Source organism: Berghia stephanieae, chromosome 9 (genome assembly GCF_034508935.2).
Source record: "Berghia stephanieae isolate SIO BIC M18660-M18661 chromosome 9, UCSD_Bste_1.3, whole genome shotgun sequence".
Lineage (NCBI taxonomy): Eukaryota > Metazoa > Mollusca > Gastropoda > Nudibranchia > Aeolidiidae > Berghia > Berghia stephanieae.
In genome coordinates this window covers 517,607-535,953 of record NC_088368.1, presented here as the reverse complement: position 1 = coordinate 535,953, position 18,347 = coordinate 517,607, and the positions used below count along the sequence as shown (strand labels likewise).

Sequence of the window (18,347 nt, the reverse complement as noted above, 5' to 3'; positions counted from 1 at the left end):
TGATTGTGGAATGTCAAAATAGGTATATCTGTGGATTGATTGTGGAATGTCAAAATAGACATATCTGTGGATTGATTGTGGAATGTCAAAATAGGCATATCTGTGGATTGATTGTGGAATGTCAAAATAGACATGTCTGTGGATTGATTGTGGAATGTCAAAATAGACATGTCTGTGGATTGATTGTGGAATGTCAAATAGACATGTCTGTGGATTGATTGTGGAATGTCAAAATAGACATGTCTGTGGATTGATTGTGGAATGTCAAAATAGGTATATCTGTGGATTGATTGTGGAATGTCAAAATAGGCATATCTGTGGATTGATTGTGGAATGTCAAAATAGACATATCTGTGGATTGATTGTGGAATGTCAAAATAGGCATATCTGTGGATTGATTGTGGAATGTCAAAATAGGTATATCTGTGGATTGATTGTGGAATGTCAAAATAGACATGTCTGTAGATTGATTGTGGAATGTCAAAATAGGTATATCTGTGGATTGATTGTGGAATGTCAAAATAGGTATATCTGTGGATTGATTGTGGAATGTCAAAATAGACATATCTGTGGATTGATTGTGGAATGTCAAAATAGACATATCTGTGGATTGATTGTGGAATGTCAAAATAGACATATCTGTGGATTGATTGTGGAATGTCAAAATAGGTATATCTGTGGATTGATTGTGGAATGTCAAAATAGACATATCTGTGGATTGATTGTGGAATGTCAAAATAGGTATATCTGTGGATTGATTGTGGAATGTCAAATAGGTATATCTGTGGATTGATTGTGGAATGTCAAAATAGGTATATCTGTGGATTGATTGTGGAATGTCAAAATAGACATGTCTGTGGATTGATTGTGGAATGTCAAAATAGGCATATCTGTGGATTGATTGTGGAATGTCAAAATAGGTATATCTGTGGATTGATTGTGGAATGTCAAAATAGACATGTCTGTGGATTGATTGTGGAATGTCAAAATAGGCATGCGGGTGGTTGGATGGGAGCATCACCCTTGAATCGTATACCTATGATGTTCTCATGGGTGTACGATCCGATAGTGATGTCGTTTCTTCTTCTCTTTACTAGTCTATCCTGCTTCTTTGGTTTGTGATTGTATTTTTGGCGGGTGGTTGGATGGGAGCATCACCCTTGAATCATACACCTATGATGTTCGCATGGGTGTTACGATCCGATAGTGATGTCGTTTCTTCTTCTCTTTACTAGCCTATCCTGCTTCTTTGGTTTGTGATTGTATTTTTGACAGGGGATATTTTTTTTCCTGTAAATCCTCTGCCTGTTTGTTCTTGGTTATTTATAATTTAGCTTATGATATCTTTAGGTTATGATTTTGATTTACATTTGTACTATTTTTGTTAGATTGCTTGTTTTTTTGTTTCAGCTGTCTCTCATATAACCTCAATTGTATTGGAAGAGACCTAAAGCAACAAACAAACAAACAAACAAAATAGGCATATCTGTGGATTGATTGTGGAATGTCAAAATAGGTATATCTGTGGATTGATTGTGGAATGTCAAAATAGGTATATCTGTGGATTGATTGTGGAATGTCAAAATAGACATGTCTGTGGATTGATTGTGGAATGTCAAAATAGGCATATCTGTGGATTGATTGTGGAATGTCAAAATAGGTATATCTGTGGATTGATTGTGGAATGTCAAAATAGGTATATCTGTGGATTGATTGTGGAATGTCAAAATAGGTATATCTGTGGATTGATTGTGGAATGTCAAAATAGGTATATCTGTGGATTGATTGTGGAATGTCAAAATAGGTATATCTGTGGATTGATTGTGGAATGTCAAAATAGGTATATCTGTGGATTGATTGTGGAATGTCAAAATAGGTATATCTGTGGATTGATTGTGGAATGTCAAAATAGGCATATCTGTGGATTGATTGTGGAATGTCAAAATAGACATGTCTGTGGATTGATTGTGGAATGTCAAAATAGGCATATCTGTGGATTGATTGTGGAATGTCAAAATAGGTATATCTGTGGATTGATTGTGGAATGTCAAAATAGGTATATCTGTGGATTGATTGTGGAATGTCAAAATAGACATGTCTGTGGATTGATTGTGGAATGTCAAAATAGGCATATCTGTGGATGATTGTGGAATGTCAAAATAGGTATATCTGTGGATTGATTGTGGAATGTCAAAATAGGTATATCTGTGGATTGATTGTGGAATGTCAAAATAGGTATATCTGTGGATTGATTGTGGAATGTCAAAATAGGTATATCTGTGGATTGATTGTGGAATGTCAAAATAGGTATATCTGTGGATTGATTGTGGAATGTCAAAATAGGTATATCTGTGGATTGATTGTGGAATGTCAAAATAGGCATATCTGTGGATTGATTGTGGAATGTCAAAATAGACATGTCTGTGGATTGATTGTGGAATGTCAAAATAGGCATATCTGTGGATTGATTGTGGAATGTCAAAATAGGTATATCTGTGGATTGATTGTGGAATGTCAAAATAGGTATATCTGTGGATTGATTGTGGAATGTCAAAATAGACATGTCTGTGGATTGATTGTGGAATGTCAAAATAGACATATCTGTGGATTGATTGTGGAATGTCAAAATAGGTATATCTGTGGATTGATTGTGGAATGTCAAAATAGACATATCTGTGGATTGATTGTGGAATGTCAAAATAGGTATATCTGTGGATTGATTGTGGAATGTCAAAATAGGTATATCTGTGGATTGATTGTGGAATGTCAAAATAGGTATATCTGTGGATTGATTGTGGAATGTCAAAATAGACATGTCTGTGGATTGATTGTGGAATGTCAAAATAGGCATATCTGTGGATTGATTGTGGAATGTCAAAATAGGTATATCTGTGGATTGATTGTGGAATGTCAAAATAGACATGTCTGTGGATTGATTGTGGAATGTCAAAATAGGCATGCGGGTGGTTGGATGGGAGCATCACCCTTGAATCGTATACCTATGATGTTCTCATGGGTGTACGATCCGATAGTGATGTCGTTTCTTCTTCTCTTTACTAGTCTATCCTGCTTCTTTGGTTTGTGATTGTATTTTTGGCGGGTGGTTGGATGGGAGCATCACCCTTGAATCATACACCTATGATGTTCGCATGGGTGTACGATCCGATAGTGATGTCGTTTCTTCTTCTCTTTACTAGCCTATCCTGCTTCTTTGGTTTGTGATTGTATTTTTGACAGGGGATATTTTTTTTCCTGTAAATCCTCTGCCTGTTTGTTCTTGGTTATTTATAATTTAGCTTATGATATCTTTAGGTTATGATTTTGATTTACATTTGTACTATTTTTGTTAGATTGCTTGTTTTTTTGTTTCAGCTGTCTCTCATATAACCTCAATTGTATTGGAAGAGACCTAAAGCAACAAACAAACAAACAAACAAAATAGGCATATCTGTGGATTGATTGTGGAATGTCAAAATAGGTATATCTGTGGATTGATTGTGGAATGTCAAAATAGGTATATCTGTGGATTGATTGTGGAATGTCAAAATAGACATGTCTGTGGATTGATTGTGGAATGTCAAAATAGGCATATCTGTGGATTGATTGTGGAATGTCAAAATAGGTATATCTGTGGATTGATTGTGGAATGTCAAAATAGGTATATCTGTGGATTGATTGTGGAATGTCAAAATAGGTATATCTGTGGATTGATTGTGGAATGTCAAAATAGGTATATCTGTGGATTGATTGTGGAATGTCAAAATAGGTATATCTGTGGATTGATTGTGGAATGTCAAAATAGGTATATCTGTGGATTGATTGTGGAATGTCAAAATAGGTATATCTGTGGATTGATTGTGGAATGTCAAAATAGGCATATCTGTGGATTGATTGTGGAATGTCAAAATAGACATGTCTGTGGATTGATTGTGGAATGTCAAAATAGGCATATCTGTGGATTGATTGTGGAATGTCAAAATAGGTATATCTGTGGATTGATTGTGGAATGTCAAAATAGGTATATCTGTGGATTGATTGTGGAATGTCAAAATAGACATGTCTGTGGATTGATTGTGGAATGTCAAAATAGGCATATCTGTGGATTGATTGTGGAATGTCAAAATAGGTATATCTGTGGATTGATTGTGGAATGTCAAAATAGGTATATCTGTGGATTGATTGTGGAATGTCAAAATAGGTATATCTGTGGATTGATTGTGGAATGTCAAAATAGGTATATCTGTGGATTGATTGTGGAATGTCAAAATAGGTATATCTGTGGATTGATTGTGGAATGTCAAAATAGGTATATCTGTGGATTGATTGTGGAATGTCAAAATAGGCATATCTGTGGATTGATTGTGGAATGTCAAAATAGACATGTCTGTGGATTGATTGTGGAATGTCAAAATAGGCATATCTGTGGATTGATTGTGGAATGTCAAAATAGGTATATCTGTGGATTGATTGTGGAATGTCAAAATAGGTATATCTGTGGATTGATTGTGGAATGTCAAAATAGACATGTCTGTGGATTGATTGTGGAATGTCAAAATAGGCATATCTGTGGATTGATTGTGGAATGTCAAAATAGGTATATCTGTGGATTGATTGTGGAATGTCAAAATAGGTATATCTGTGGATTGATTGTGGAATGTCAAAATAGGTATATCTGTGGATTGATTGTGGAATGTCAAAATAGGTATATCTGTGGATTGATTGTGGAATGTCAAAATAGGTATATCTGTGGATTGATTGTGGAATGTCAAAATAGGTATATCTGTGGATTGATTGTGGAATGTCAAAATAGGTATATCTGTGGATTGATTGTGGAATGTCAAAATAGGTATATCTGTGGATTGATTGTGGAATGTCAAAATAGACATATCTGTGGATTGATTGTGGAATGTCAAAATAGACATATCTGTGGATTGATTGTGGAATGTCAAAATAGGTATATCTGTGGATTGATTGTGGAATGTCAAAATAGGTATATCTGTGGATTGATTGTGGAATGTCAAAATAGGTATATCTGTGGATTGATTGTGGAATGTCAAAATAGGCATATCTGTGGATTGATTGTGGAATGTCAAAATAGACATGTCTGTGGATTGATTGTGGAATGTCAAAATAGGCATATCTGTGGATTGATTGTGGAATGTCAAAATAGGTATATCTGTGGATTGATTGTGGAATGTCAAAATAGGTATATCTGTGGATTGATTGTGGAATGTCAAAATAGACATGTCTGTGGATTGATTGTGGAATGTCAAAATAGGCATATCTGTGGATTGATTGTGGAATGTCAAAATAGGTATATCTGTGGATTGATTGTGGAATGTCAAAATAGGTATATCTGTGGATTGATTGTGGAATGTCAAAATAGGTATATCTGTGGATTGATTGTGGAATGTCAAAATAGGTATATCTGTGGATTGATTGTGGAATGTCAAAATAGGTATATCTGTGGATTGATTGTGGAATGTCAAAATAGGTATATCTGTGGATTGATTGTGGAATGTCAAAATAGGTATATCTGTGGATTGATTGTGGAATGTCAAAATAGGTATATCTGTGGATTGATTGTGGAATGTCAAAATAGACATATCTGTGGATTGATTGTGGAATGTCAAAATAGACATATCTGTGGATTGATTGTGGAATGTCAAAATAGGTATATCTGTGGATTGATTGTGGAATGTCAAAATAGGTATATCTGTGGATTGATTGTGGAATGTCAAAATAGGTATATCTGTGTATAGCTCAAGTTTTTTCTGTTTTTTTTTTTTGTTCAGTTTGTTTTTAAAAAAATAAAATGCTTGAAATAAAAATAAATTTCGCTGAAATGAACTATAAGTGTAGCAAGCGCCATAAAACCCCTCAAAACAACAAACTGCGACCAAAGGGTTATAACAATAAATAAAGCTACCACCAAAGGGTTAATGTATAAATTGATTATATTTTGTGCTGTAGGACTGATACCCATAGAATTAATGTATAAACTGATTATATTTTGTGTTGTAGGACTGGATACCCACAGAATTAATTTATAAACTGATTATATTTTGGGCTGTAGGACTGGATACCCATAGAATTAATGTATAAACTGATTATATTTTGTGTTGTAGGACTGGATACCCATAGAATTAATGTATAAACTGATTATATTTTGTGTTGTAGGACTGGATACCCATAGATTAATGTATAAACTGATTATATTTTGTGCTGTAGGACTGGATACCCATAGATTAATGTATAAATTGATTATATTTTGTGCTGTAGGACTGGATACCCATAGATTAATGTATAAACTGATTATATTTTGTGTTGTAGGACTGGATACCCATAGATTAATGTATAAATTGATTATATTTTGTGCTGTAGGACTGGATACCCACAGAATTAATGTATAAATTGATTATATTTTGTGCTGTAGGACTGGATACCCATAGAATTAATGTATAAATTGATTATATTTTGTGCTGTAGGACTGGATACCCAGAGATTAATGTATATTATATTTTGTGCTGTAGGACTGGATACCCATAGATTAATGTATAAATTGATTATATTTTGTGCTGTAGGACTGGATACCCATAGAATTAATGTATAAACTGATTATATTTTGTGCTGTAGGACTGGATACCCATAGATTAATGTATATTGTATTTTGTACTGTAGGACTGGATACCTGTAATACAACAAGACGTGGAACGCCAACGGGAACAGCGGAGTCAGCCAGCACTCAGTGATGCCTACCTACAAGGTCTACCGGCCAAACGAAGACGGGTGAGACATGATGTTGTTTAACACTTTGGGGTGGGTGGATTTGTGGTCCAGTCGTATAACACTCAGCATGCGACCTGTTCCAGCCCCACTGTGGGAGGGGCAAAGTTGAGTCCTTAGAAAGGGCTATTCCTCTCCATACTCAAGTGTTAAATGAGTACCTGAGCACATTGACGTTGTCTTTGTCAGAAAAATTTTTTTTACCAATGCCTTACAGGCATCATGTGTGGTCCTGTATGTCCGTAGCAGCTGTCGGGACCCCTTGTAAATCGCTTTGAGCACATTTAGTTAGCAATGACTATGAAAAATGTTTTTTTCTCTTTTTGATGGAAATTTACAAGAAATATCAGCCGATAGTAAAAATTGTATCCAAAGTGTTAAGAAATGGATGAATGAGAACAGACTGAAACTGAATGATGATAAGACGGAGGTGCTGTATGTGGGGAACAGGAAGTGGAAAAGTGAAACAGATTTGAAGTTGGGGGATGCCTCCATTCAAATTGTTGACAAAGTGAAAAACCTCGGCACATTCTTAGACTCTGGACTGTCGATGGAGCATCAGGTTAATAGTTTTGTTAGATCTCTATTTTTCCAACTAAAAAAGATTGCTTCCATTAGACGGTTCATATCTGAGGATGTGACCAAACACCTGGTTGTGTCCCTCGTGATATCAAAATTGGATTATTGTAATGCTCTGTTGTTTGGCGTTTCGCAATATAATCTGAGACGTCTTCAGATTGTCCAGTACAGCGCTGCCAGACTAGTATTCATGAAGTGTAGGTGCGATTTTGCCAGACCTCTGCTTCATGACCTGAATTGGATGCCTGTTGAGAAAAGGATTAAATTCAAAGTTTGTGTTTTAGTGTATCGTTGTCTTGAAGGTATGACCTGAGATGCACATTCCTCCCACCAAATCCAAGCATCAGTAACACACTTTATGGTCACTTGGAACAACTACAAAAGACGTCTAACTTCTACGTCATGGCACAAGACCGAAGGGCTAGAGCTCAGGTGGTTGCTGATTCGGATAAGTAAGTAAGTAAGTAAGTAAGTCTTGAAAAGTACTGCCCCTTCCTACGTTTTGGAACTAATTGAAAGATATTCAAAACCCCGCCCCTTACGTTTGGCCAGTGATTCCACAAAACTAGTTGTCTCTCGAATTCGGAAAAATGCTGGAATGAGATCCTTTTCTCATTTCGGACCCTCTGTTTGGAACGCCTTACCACAGAGCATTCGTGAAAAAGAATCTTTGTTTATTTTTAAACGTTCGCTTAAAACATATCTTTCGATTTTAGTAGATGGTATGAGAAGCAAGATAGGTTTGGTTTGTGTTGTTTGTGTGTATGTGTGTGTGTGTATGTGTGTGTGCTTGTGTGTGTGTGTGAATGATTATGTTTCAGCCAAAGTAAATTTGTAATTTAAGCGCTTAGAGTCTGGTATCTTGGAGTTATAGCGCTATATACGTTTTCAGCATTATTATTTTGTCTATAATCAAAGCCCTATCTCCACTGAGTAAAAATGTTTTTGAATTTTGAAAATCCATTCATAAATAAACAAGTTATGCAGTTTCAAAGGTGTCATTTATTTGGATGACCCGCAAAGAGGAAAAAAAAACGCGAAAATATGGGACGCTTTTTCTGTATTTTTTTCGACTTATGGCTGTATCTCGCTTAATATGTGGATTAAGAGATTGAAACTTGGCAATTTTATGGCAAATTTGATAGAGAATATGATGAAAACAGAAGAGTTCTAACTTATATAATTTTAGAGCTGGATGGTATATGACACACACACACACACACAGATAGAGAGGAATATATAAAGAAATGAATATATAACACACACACACACACACACACACACGCAGAGAGAGAGATAGATGGGGGGGGGGGGGGGGAGAGAGAGAGAGAGAGAGAGATTGCGTACATAAACGAAAGTAATATAGAAGGAAAAGAGACATTGGACAAGGCGACAAAGGTTACTGGTGGAACGTGACTTGGAACACAATAATTAAAGCCATGCTGAGATTGTAGATCATATTGCAATCGAAAACTTTTAACATTATACTTTCTTAAATTCTTGTAAATTAAACAGTCAAATTATCAGCTGTTTATTGAACCCAAACGCAATGGCAGACGATAAACACCCCTCTGCCAGTGAGACCGCGCAGACATTTTGACTAGTCATGAACTTTAAAATGACAGGGCTGAGAATCTTCCGCCTAAAGGCGGATTTCCGCCTAAATGGTAGTTTATCTCCGCCCATCCCATCACATTTCCTCCTTTTTCAAATTTGCCGTGTCAAACATTTTCCTCAAAATCACCATTATGTCTTATGTCATATTTTGACACCTGTGCTCAGTCTCGTGAAATTTGGTGACAGTCCCGTTTTTATGACGTTGGGCCAGACAGTATGGCACCAGATGTCACAATTGACACAGAAGACCAGTAGTGTTCTTTGATTAGTTAGTTGATGGTGGAAGGGGATGGACAAATGGGTCTGGATTTTTTTCCCCTGTTGTAGGTACCTATTGCCTTTTTAATCTTTTCCCTCTCTCTCTCTCTCTCTCTCTCTCTCTCTCTCTCTCTCTCTCTCTCTCTCTCTCTCTCTCTCTCTCTCTCTCTCTCTCTCTCTCTCTCTCTCTCTCACTCTCTTTTTTTTTCCCCTGCCTTTCTTTCTATTTCTCTTTTCTTCTTTATTTTTTTTTTCTGATATAGAATTCAAAATGTCAATACATAAGTTATTCTGGTAAAAGATCTCCCTTCCCCCCCCCCCCCCCCTCTATCTCTCTCTTTCTTTCGCAACTATCCATTACATCATCTGGTATATAGAGATGATATATTAGAACAAAGCAATGGTGATTGGCTTAGTTTAATCTTTTTTCTTTTTACTTTTGGACTATGGCTTTAAATTTGAGAGATTCTTGGGTTATATTTATAAGCTGAATAACTACTAGGTTTCTTTGCTTGTGGTTGATCGATAGACCGAGAAATTTTCCTCCTTTTTGACAAATTGCTATTATCATCACTGAATAAAAAACCACTCACCAAAACCACTACATCAACATCTCTACCACCGCTACTATTACAATCACCACCACATCATTATCCCTACCACCGCTACTACTACAAATAGCACCACATCATCCCTACCACCACTACAACTACAACTACCACCACATCATCAACCCTACTACCACTACTACAACCACCATCATATCATTATCCCCACCACCACTACTACTACAATCACCACCACATCATCATCCCTACCACCACCACCCACACCATCATCCTAGCACCACTACCACAACTACCACCACATCATCATTCCTACCACAACTACTACTACAACACCACCACACATCACAACCCTACTAACACTACTTCAACCACCACCACATCATCATCCCTACCACCACTACTATTACCACCACCATCACACCATCATCCCTACCATCTCTACTACTTCAACCACCACCACACCATCAACCCTCCTACCACTACTACAACCACCACCTCATCATCATCCCTACCACTACTACCGTCAACCGTCATCCCTACCACCACCACTACTACAACCACCACCAAACCATCATCCCTACCACCACTACTACTACAACCACCACAACATCATCCCTACCACCATTACTACTACAACTACCACCACATCATCATTCCTACCACAGCTACTAAAACCACCACCACACAATCATCCATACTATTACTACAATCACTACCTCATCATCCCTACCACTGTTATTACTACAACCACCACCACATCATCATCCCTACTACAACCACCAAATGTTGTAATTACACTTTCAACTTTTGAAATTCCACCGAGTTGTGTCAGAAATTGCTGCAAGACAAATTTTGGATCGCATCTCAGTAAATTTTAGTGAAATTCAAATCTATAGGTTATGGTCGCATGAATGGGTCATGATCTTCACGATGAAAAATTTCCTCCTTTTTTGTGACCAGTCATTCTCATTCTCACCCCTGAAATGAGGTCAACCAATCAGAAAGCACTTTGCCACGACCCGCTCAGCCGCTCAGATTGGTGCCAAATCGTTTTGAACTCGTATTGTGATTCAGGCTGTAGGGGGGCAAATGGCTTCCTGTCTTTTACGAATGAAGTGCAAAGTAGGATGGTGTGTTGTAAAATGCGGTACTCGTCATATTCAAATGAAATTTTACAACTAAAAAGAAGAAATGTTCATGTATAACCTTGTCAGCGACAAAACTTCCACGTCCGGTAGTTTCAGAAATATTTCACTCAAAAGCACAAAAACGTATTTTTATTAAATTTCTAGTGGCCGCGTGACTTTTGTCGTTTGACATGACGTTAAGTAACCTCTTCACTTGTCGTCTGCCAAATTCAATCATTTTCATTGGTAAACAATGACGTAATTAATTTTTTAAAATAGCATATACAAAACGACTTCGTCCCATATTTTGTCGCAAATTTGGGCACTTCGTGAGCGAAAAAGAGGCCCAAAGATTTGTGCGGGATAGTCATTGCTACATTTAGTAGGCATTATGCACATGTTTAATGCTTTGAGCACATTTAGTAGTGATTGTGCGATATGTAAAGTACTTTGAGCACATTTAGTAGTCATTATGCAATATGTAAAGCACTTTGAGCACATTTCGTAGTCATTGAACAATATGTAAAGCACTTTGAGCATATTTAGTAGTCATTGTGCGATATGTAAAGCATTTTGAGTACATTTAATAGTCATTGTGCGATATGTAAAGCACTTTGAGCACATTTAATAGTCATTGTGCTATATGTAAAGCACTTTGAGTACATTTACTAGTAATTGTGCGATATGTAAAGTGCTTTGAGCACATTTAATAGTCATTGTGCGATATGTAAAGCACTTTGAGTACATTTAATAGTCATTGTGCGATATGTAAAGCACTTTGAGTACATTTACTAGTAATTGTGCGATATGTAAAGTGCTTTGAGCACATTTAATAGTCATTGTGCGATATGTAAAGCACTTTGAGTACATTTAATAGTCATTGTGCGATATGTAAAGCACTTTGAGCACATTTAATAGTCATTGTGCAATATGTAAAGCACTTTGAGTACATTTAATAGTCATTGTGCGATATGTAAAATTCTTTGAGCTCATTTAGTAGTCATTGTGCCATATAAAAGCTTATGCTTTATGCTTTTATATTTTGAAGGGGGGCAGGGGGGGGGTGCAATGAGATTATTATTATTATTATTATTATTATTATTATTATTATTATTATTATTATTATTATTATTATTATTATTATTGCTGTTGTTATATTTTTTATTATGATGTTGTTGTTATTATCATAATGATCATTGAATAATTTTCAACCATCATTCTCAAATTCCCCATAACATGACTTGTCTTTTCATCCTGACCAGATGATGGTTCTAGAACATGCCGGAGAGATGGGGAACATGCCACATTATCTCCCATCAGCCATTAGCCGTGCGGCCCAAGCGGCCGGTGTGGAGCCAATCAGCAGCCACCACAACCTGATGCAGGAGGCCAGAGAGGAGAAGGAACTTCAGGATTCTCTAGAACAGGAAGTCCAGGCAATCGTAGAGTCTAGGATTTCATCCGACCAGGATTTCAACTCGGACAGATTCCCAAATTCCATTCGATATTTCCAGAAGCCTCCAGCCAAATAATCTTAGAGTAATCTATTTATCTATTGTAGTTGTAGTCCAGACAAAAATATACAGACACGAAACTTCTGAAGTGGCAAAAGGGTTTTAATAGCAGAAGATGCCTGTCTATGTCAGGTCGGTAAACACATCCTCTCTCTCTCTCTCATAACTCTTATATGTAATACAATCTCACTAAATTCTCTCAGACTAGAAACTTTTTATGTATTTGTACAATTGATTTTGCAGTCAGAAATACTGTGTATTTTACTTAAACACATACCATCAACACCCAAATCCCATGTTTACCTACTTGACCTTGAACACCCTCATACGGAAGGAGCCCCTGAGTTTCATGTCTCGACATTTTCATTTTAGTCTCTGGTCGTGGTGTGTGGTAGGACTTTTGGATTTTCTCATTGGTAAAAGGTTCTTTTGGAATGCTCAACACACAAATATTGGAAGATTATTTCTGGTTATTTTGGAATGCTCAACACACAAATATTGGAAGATTATTTCTGGTTATTTTGGAATGCTTCAAAAAGATAAAATTTTAATCGATTACCCTGGGTTGAATAATATGGAAGAAAAATCGTGACATCAAACCCTCCACTCTTTTGGTTCCTAAATCCTTGGATGTGTGTATGTAACCAGTCCTTCAGAGTCCCAATAATGAATAGGTTACATAAAGATGGCATAACTATTTGATTAGCAGGATGTACAGGCAGATTCTTAGGATTCCGGGGCGTAAAAGAGTGAGGATGGATGATGTGTATTGAGGACTAGCATGTATTTAAGACTAGAAAACAAGATACCATCACTCTGACATCAAAAGAGGAATTACATAAGATATGTATCCAGCCCTCTGTAAGAGTGGTTTTACACTTCCAATGAGATAGGAACCAGTATTTTGACATCACACTTTTCTTCCCTATTACAAATGATCCAAAATTGACAGCCTGGCTCAGATAGAAGCTTCCAGTGTAGACCTGTAAATTCTCAGTCAATTAACTGAAATCAGTCAATTTGTCAAATTCAAATATTTAAAAAAAGGAAAGAAAGAAAGAAATAAATAAAAAAAGAAGGAATTCACAAATCGTAGTCCATGACCGTAAAGTAATTAGGAGTGTTCCACAGCGCCACGCATAGCTCATGGCACTATGGGGACCGTTTATATTAACGATGTATATATTGCCAAGACTGAGCGACGCTTTTTATAAAAGGCGTGTCTGAACACTTCCCAGGGTATTTTCACACATCCTTCGTTAAATTATTTTTTCACTTTCCAAACCCGTCGTGTTCCCAACTGTAGCCAATTTTAACTGAGCCACCGAGCGATAAATTTCACTGTTTCATCTAAGCCAAAATTGACCACATTTACCTGGCGAGTCTCAAAATTATGATAAAGTAAATTGCGAATGCCGGAAGTCTGTTATGTAGACACCTTCAAAACGAAAGTTAGGATAGATTGCTACAAACACATTTCGATTGCCTCACGTTGTAAACAAACTTGTTGACCGTTTCTTCACTGATTGAGTACCTGATTATAAGGAACAATGGTAAGTAGCCTAATTAATTCCCGTGCAAATCAGGACGTTTTCTGCCATTGTTTTGCTCAAGCCCAAGCGAGCTTGCTGTTTTGTGGCGATTTACCTTCATTTCGATTCTTTGAATTTTTCCGCTACGCCTGCCGAAGTTTCTTCTTGATAATTCACTTCTACTTAATAATTCAGTGTATTGGCCTGAAGTCATATTTATTTAAGTTTTTTTTTCTGTCATTTACTGATTGAAAATCAAGTTTGCTCATTGCTACATTATTCTAATGTTCTCACAATGGCTGAGCTGTTCGTGGATCGCAATTCAATAAAATCAGACTTGTCGAGAATCGATAAAGATGTGAGGAATAAATTCAATTGGTCATGGCTAGAAGTTAAAGATGATAATGGTGATTATTTTTCTATGTCAAAAAAATTCCAGAGGCAGGAATATGACTTTGATGAAGTCATCTTTACCTATATGAATGACATGCTTATTTAGCATTCCTTCTACATCAAATTATGGCAGTCATACTTCCAGTAAGAAATAACACCCACTATTTTGATATATTGTATTTATCACTCTCCTCTCCAATGATGCCCTTATTTTATAAAAAAATAATTGAATCTTCAGTTTGTCGAAGAGTTTCAGTCAATTTTTATAGAGCTCATTTACAGGTCTATGTAAGTGAATTCAAAGCTTCTAGTGTAAGTGAATTCAAAGCTTCTAGTGTAAGTGAATTCTAAGCTTCTAGAAGCTGTGGACTGTAAAAAATCATGAACAAAAAGAAATTTAACAGCTTTAAAAAAACAAAAAAGTACTAATCACACGGAATGTTTCAGAGTCAAAATCCTTATTCAGCCAATATCCAAAAATGGTTAACACACACACACACATTAATACAGCAATGGAAATCCATTCAGACAGCAGATCTATATTAGAGACGTGGATCTATCCGAGATACTTTCTGCCATCCATCTGGATTTAATGAACTGCTTTTATCATTGGCTGAAGAAAGGTTTTGAGCCCAAAATGCTCTGTGTTTGGTTGGGATTTTGTGCCATTTTAAAAAATATGTTCTGTTCATTTTTGTTCACGACTTTTTCCAGTGGTTTTTGTCTTGAGCGTTTCCAAATCATCCTGTTGTGTGTTGTGTGTGATGTGTAAATAGACGATAGATTTGTACAATATGAATACTGGTCTTATTTTGGGTGGGTTGGGGCTGGTGGATTTTTGTATTTTTATTTTAATTCCTTGACATGTAAAATCCTTTGATTACTTCACCATTCTATTATTTTTATCTGGCATGACCTAAAAGTGTGACTGCAAGCTTCATAAATGACCAACTAGTTTTCAGGTACATCGATGTATGACAATAACGTGTAATGAACTTTAAGTAATAATAAAGTTGTCTAGTTGACTCTTTGTTATTGTTTTCAGACCACTTGGGGGGGGGGGGGGGGGGGGGGGGATTGTCAATAAGATATATCTATTAGACTTTAAACGTTTAATATTACCCATAGTTTTGTGTGTTTGTAGGTTATATAATTTATGTGTTGGTATGTTATATAGTTTTGTGTGTTCGCACGTTACATAGTTTTGTGTGTTGGTACATTATATAGTTTTATGTGTTGGTACCATGTTGTATTGTAAGTAAAAGTAATGCGTTTTATCAATAGCAACAATGGGACCTCTCAGGACATGGAGTGACGTATGTCTACAGGAAGGTTTAGTATGTCGGGTCAATGAGGGTTTGGGGGTTTTTTTGTTTCATATTTTTTCTCTATTTTTTCCTGCAATTTTTGTTCCTTCTCTTGTTTTCTGACTAAACATTTCACTCTCTCCATCGTCAGTTTGAAGAATGACCTAAAACAGTTGCAGGATAGATGAACTCTCATGTGTAAATGAAATGTTTAAATCTCCCATGGTGCAAAGTTTAAGGTACAAATTATAATAAATGATTTAACTAACTTGTATAGCGCCCTTCAGTACCTTAGTAATGGGTGGGTGGGTGTGAGAGAAAGCAGGGAGGAAGTGAGAGGTGGAGGGAGGGAGAAGAAAGAGAGAGAGAGAGACACACACAAACACAGAAAGAAAGAGGGGAGGGGGGGGGGGGGCGATAAAGGACTGTTTAGTCTATAAATTCCGAAGACATGGAGGAATGAATAAAACAAGAAAATCACAATGGCCAAAAGTCACAATGGTTGCCTTTTCTCTTTTTTTATTGCTTCTTTTGCTTATCATTTTCCCTTTCCTTTTATTTTTGTTGTTGTTCATTTTGAATATTGGTCAGGAAGAGTTACCAGAGCTGACAACTGCACACCACAAAAACAATGAGGTGTCTGAATTGGCACAACGGGGTGTCTGAATTGGCACAATGAGGTGTCTGAACTAGCACAATGAGGTGTCTGAATTGGCACAATGAGGTGTCTGAACTAGCACAATGAGGTGTCTGAATTGGCACAACGGGGTGTCTGAATTGGCACAATGAGGTGTCTGAATTGGCACAACGGGGTGTCTGAATTGGCACAATGAGGTGTCTGAACTAGCACAATGAGGTGTCTGAATTGGCACAACAGGGTGTCTGAATTGGCACAATGAGGTGTCTGAACTAGCACAATGAGGTGTCTGAACTAGCACAATGAGGTATCTGAATTGGCACAATGAGGTTTCTGAATTGGCACAATGAGGTGTCTGAACTAGCACAATGAGGTGCCTGAATTGGCACAATGAGGTGTCTGAACTAGCACAATGAGGTGCCTGAATTGGCACAATGAGGTGTCTGAACTAGCACAATGAGGTGTCTTAATTGGCACAATGAGGTGTCTGAATTGGCACAATGAGGTGTCTGAACTAGCACAATGAGGTGTCTGAATTGGCACAACGGGGTGTCTGAATTGGCACAATGAGGTGTCTGAACTAGCACAATGAGGTGTCTTAATTGGCACAATGAGGTTTCTGAATTGGCACAATGAGGTGTCTGAACTAGCACAATGAGGTGTCTTAATTGGCACAATGAGGTGTCTGAATTGGCACAATGAGGTGTCTGAATTGGCACAATGAGGTGTCTGAACTAGCACAATGAGGTGCCTGAACTAGCACAATGAGGTGTCTGAATTGGCACAACGGGGTGTCTGAATTGACACAATGAGGTGTCTGAATTGGCACAACGGGGTGTCTGAATTGGCACAATGAGGTGTCTGAACTAGCACAATGAGGTGTCTGAATTGGCACAACAGGGTGTCTGAATTGGCACAATGAGGTGTCTGAACTAGCACAATGAGGTGTCTGAACTAGCACAATGAGGTGTCTGAATTGGCACAATGAGGTTTCTGAATTGGCACAATGAGGTGTCTGAACTAGCACAATGAGGTGCCTGAATTGGCACAATGAGGTGTCTGAACTAGCACAATGAGGTGCCTGAACTAGCACAATGAGGTGTCTTAATTGGCACAATGAGGTTTCTGAATTGGCACAATGAGGTGTCTGAATTGGCACAATGAGGTGTCTGAACTAGCACAATGAGGTGTCTGAATTGGCACAACGGGGTGTCTGAATTGGCACAATGAGGTGTCTTAATTGGCACAATGAGGTTTCTGAATTGGCACAATGAGGTTTCTGAATTGGCACAATGAGGTGTCTGAACTAGCACAATGAGGTGTCTTAATTGGCACAATGAGGTGTCTGAATTGGCACAATGAGGTGTCTGAACTAGCACAATGAGGTGCCTGAACTAGCACAATGAGGTGTCTTAATTGGCACAATGAGGTTTCTGAATTGGCACAATGAGGTGTCTGAACTAGCACAATGAGGTGTCTGAATTGGCACAATAAGGTGTCTGAATTGGCACAATGAGGTGTCTGAATTGGCACAATGAGGTGTCTGAATTGGCACAATAAGGTGTCTGAATTGGCACAATGAGGTGTCAGAATTTTCACAATGAGGTGTCAGAATTTGCACAACGGGGTGTCTGAATTGGCACAATGAGGTGTCAGAATTGGCACAATGAGGTGTGAGAAATGGCACAATGAGATGTCGGAAATGGCACAATGAGGTGTCAGAATTGGCACAATGAGATGTCAGAATTGGCACAATGAGGTGTCTAAATTGGCACAATGAGATGTCAGAATTGGCACAATGAGGTGTCAGAATTGGCACAATGAGATGTCAGAATTGGCACAATGAGGTGTCAGAATTGGCACAATGAGATGTCAGAATTGGCACAATGAGGTGTCTGAATTGGCACAATGAGATGTCAGAATTGGCACAATGAGGTGTCAGAATTGGCACAATGAGATGTCAGAATTGGCACAATGAGGTGTCTGAATTGGCACAATGAGGTGTCTGAATTGGCACAATGAAGTGTC

General features: G+C 37.4%; 2 protein-coding genes across 2 annotated transcripts in view; one reads left to right on the top strand and one right to left on the bottom strand.

The window, feature by feature from the left end:
• The window catches only part of LOC144979425 (uncharacterized), a 75,860-nt gene extending 60,414 nt beyond the window's left edge, over nt 1-15,446 (top strand). Inside the window, exons 25-26 of the mRNA XM_078926068.1 lie at nt 6,682-6,789; nt 12,199-15,446. Coding sequence (XP_078782194.1) covers nt 6,682-6,789; nt 12,199-12,468 — 378 coding nt within the window. The 3' untranslated portion in view covers nt 12,469-15,446. The remainder of the gene's footprint in view (nt 1-6,681; nt 6,790-12,198) is intronic.
• LOC144979431 (uncharacterized) overlaps nt 1-18,347 on the bottom strand; it is a 198,183-nt gene that overhangs the window by 127,967 nt on the left and 51,869 nt on the right. The window lies entirely within an intron of this gene.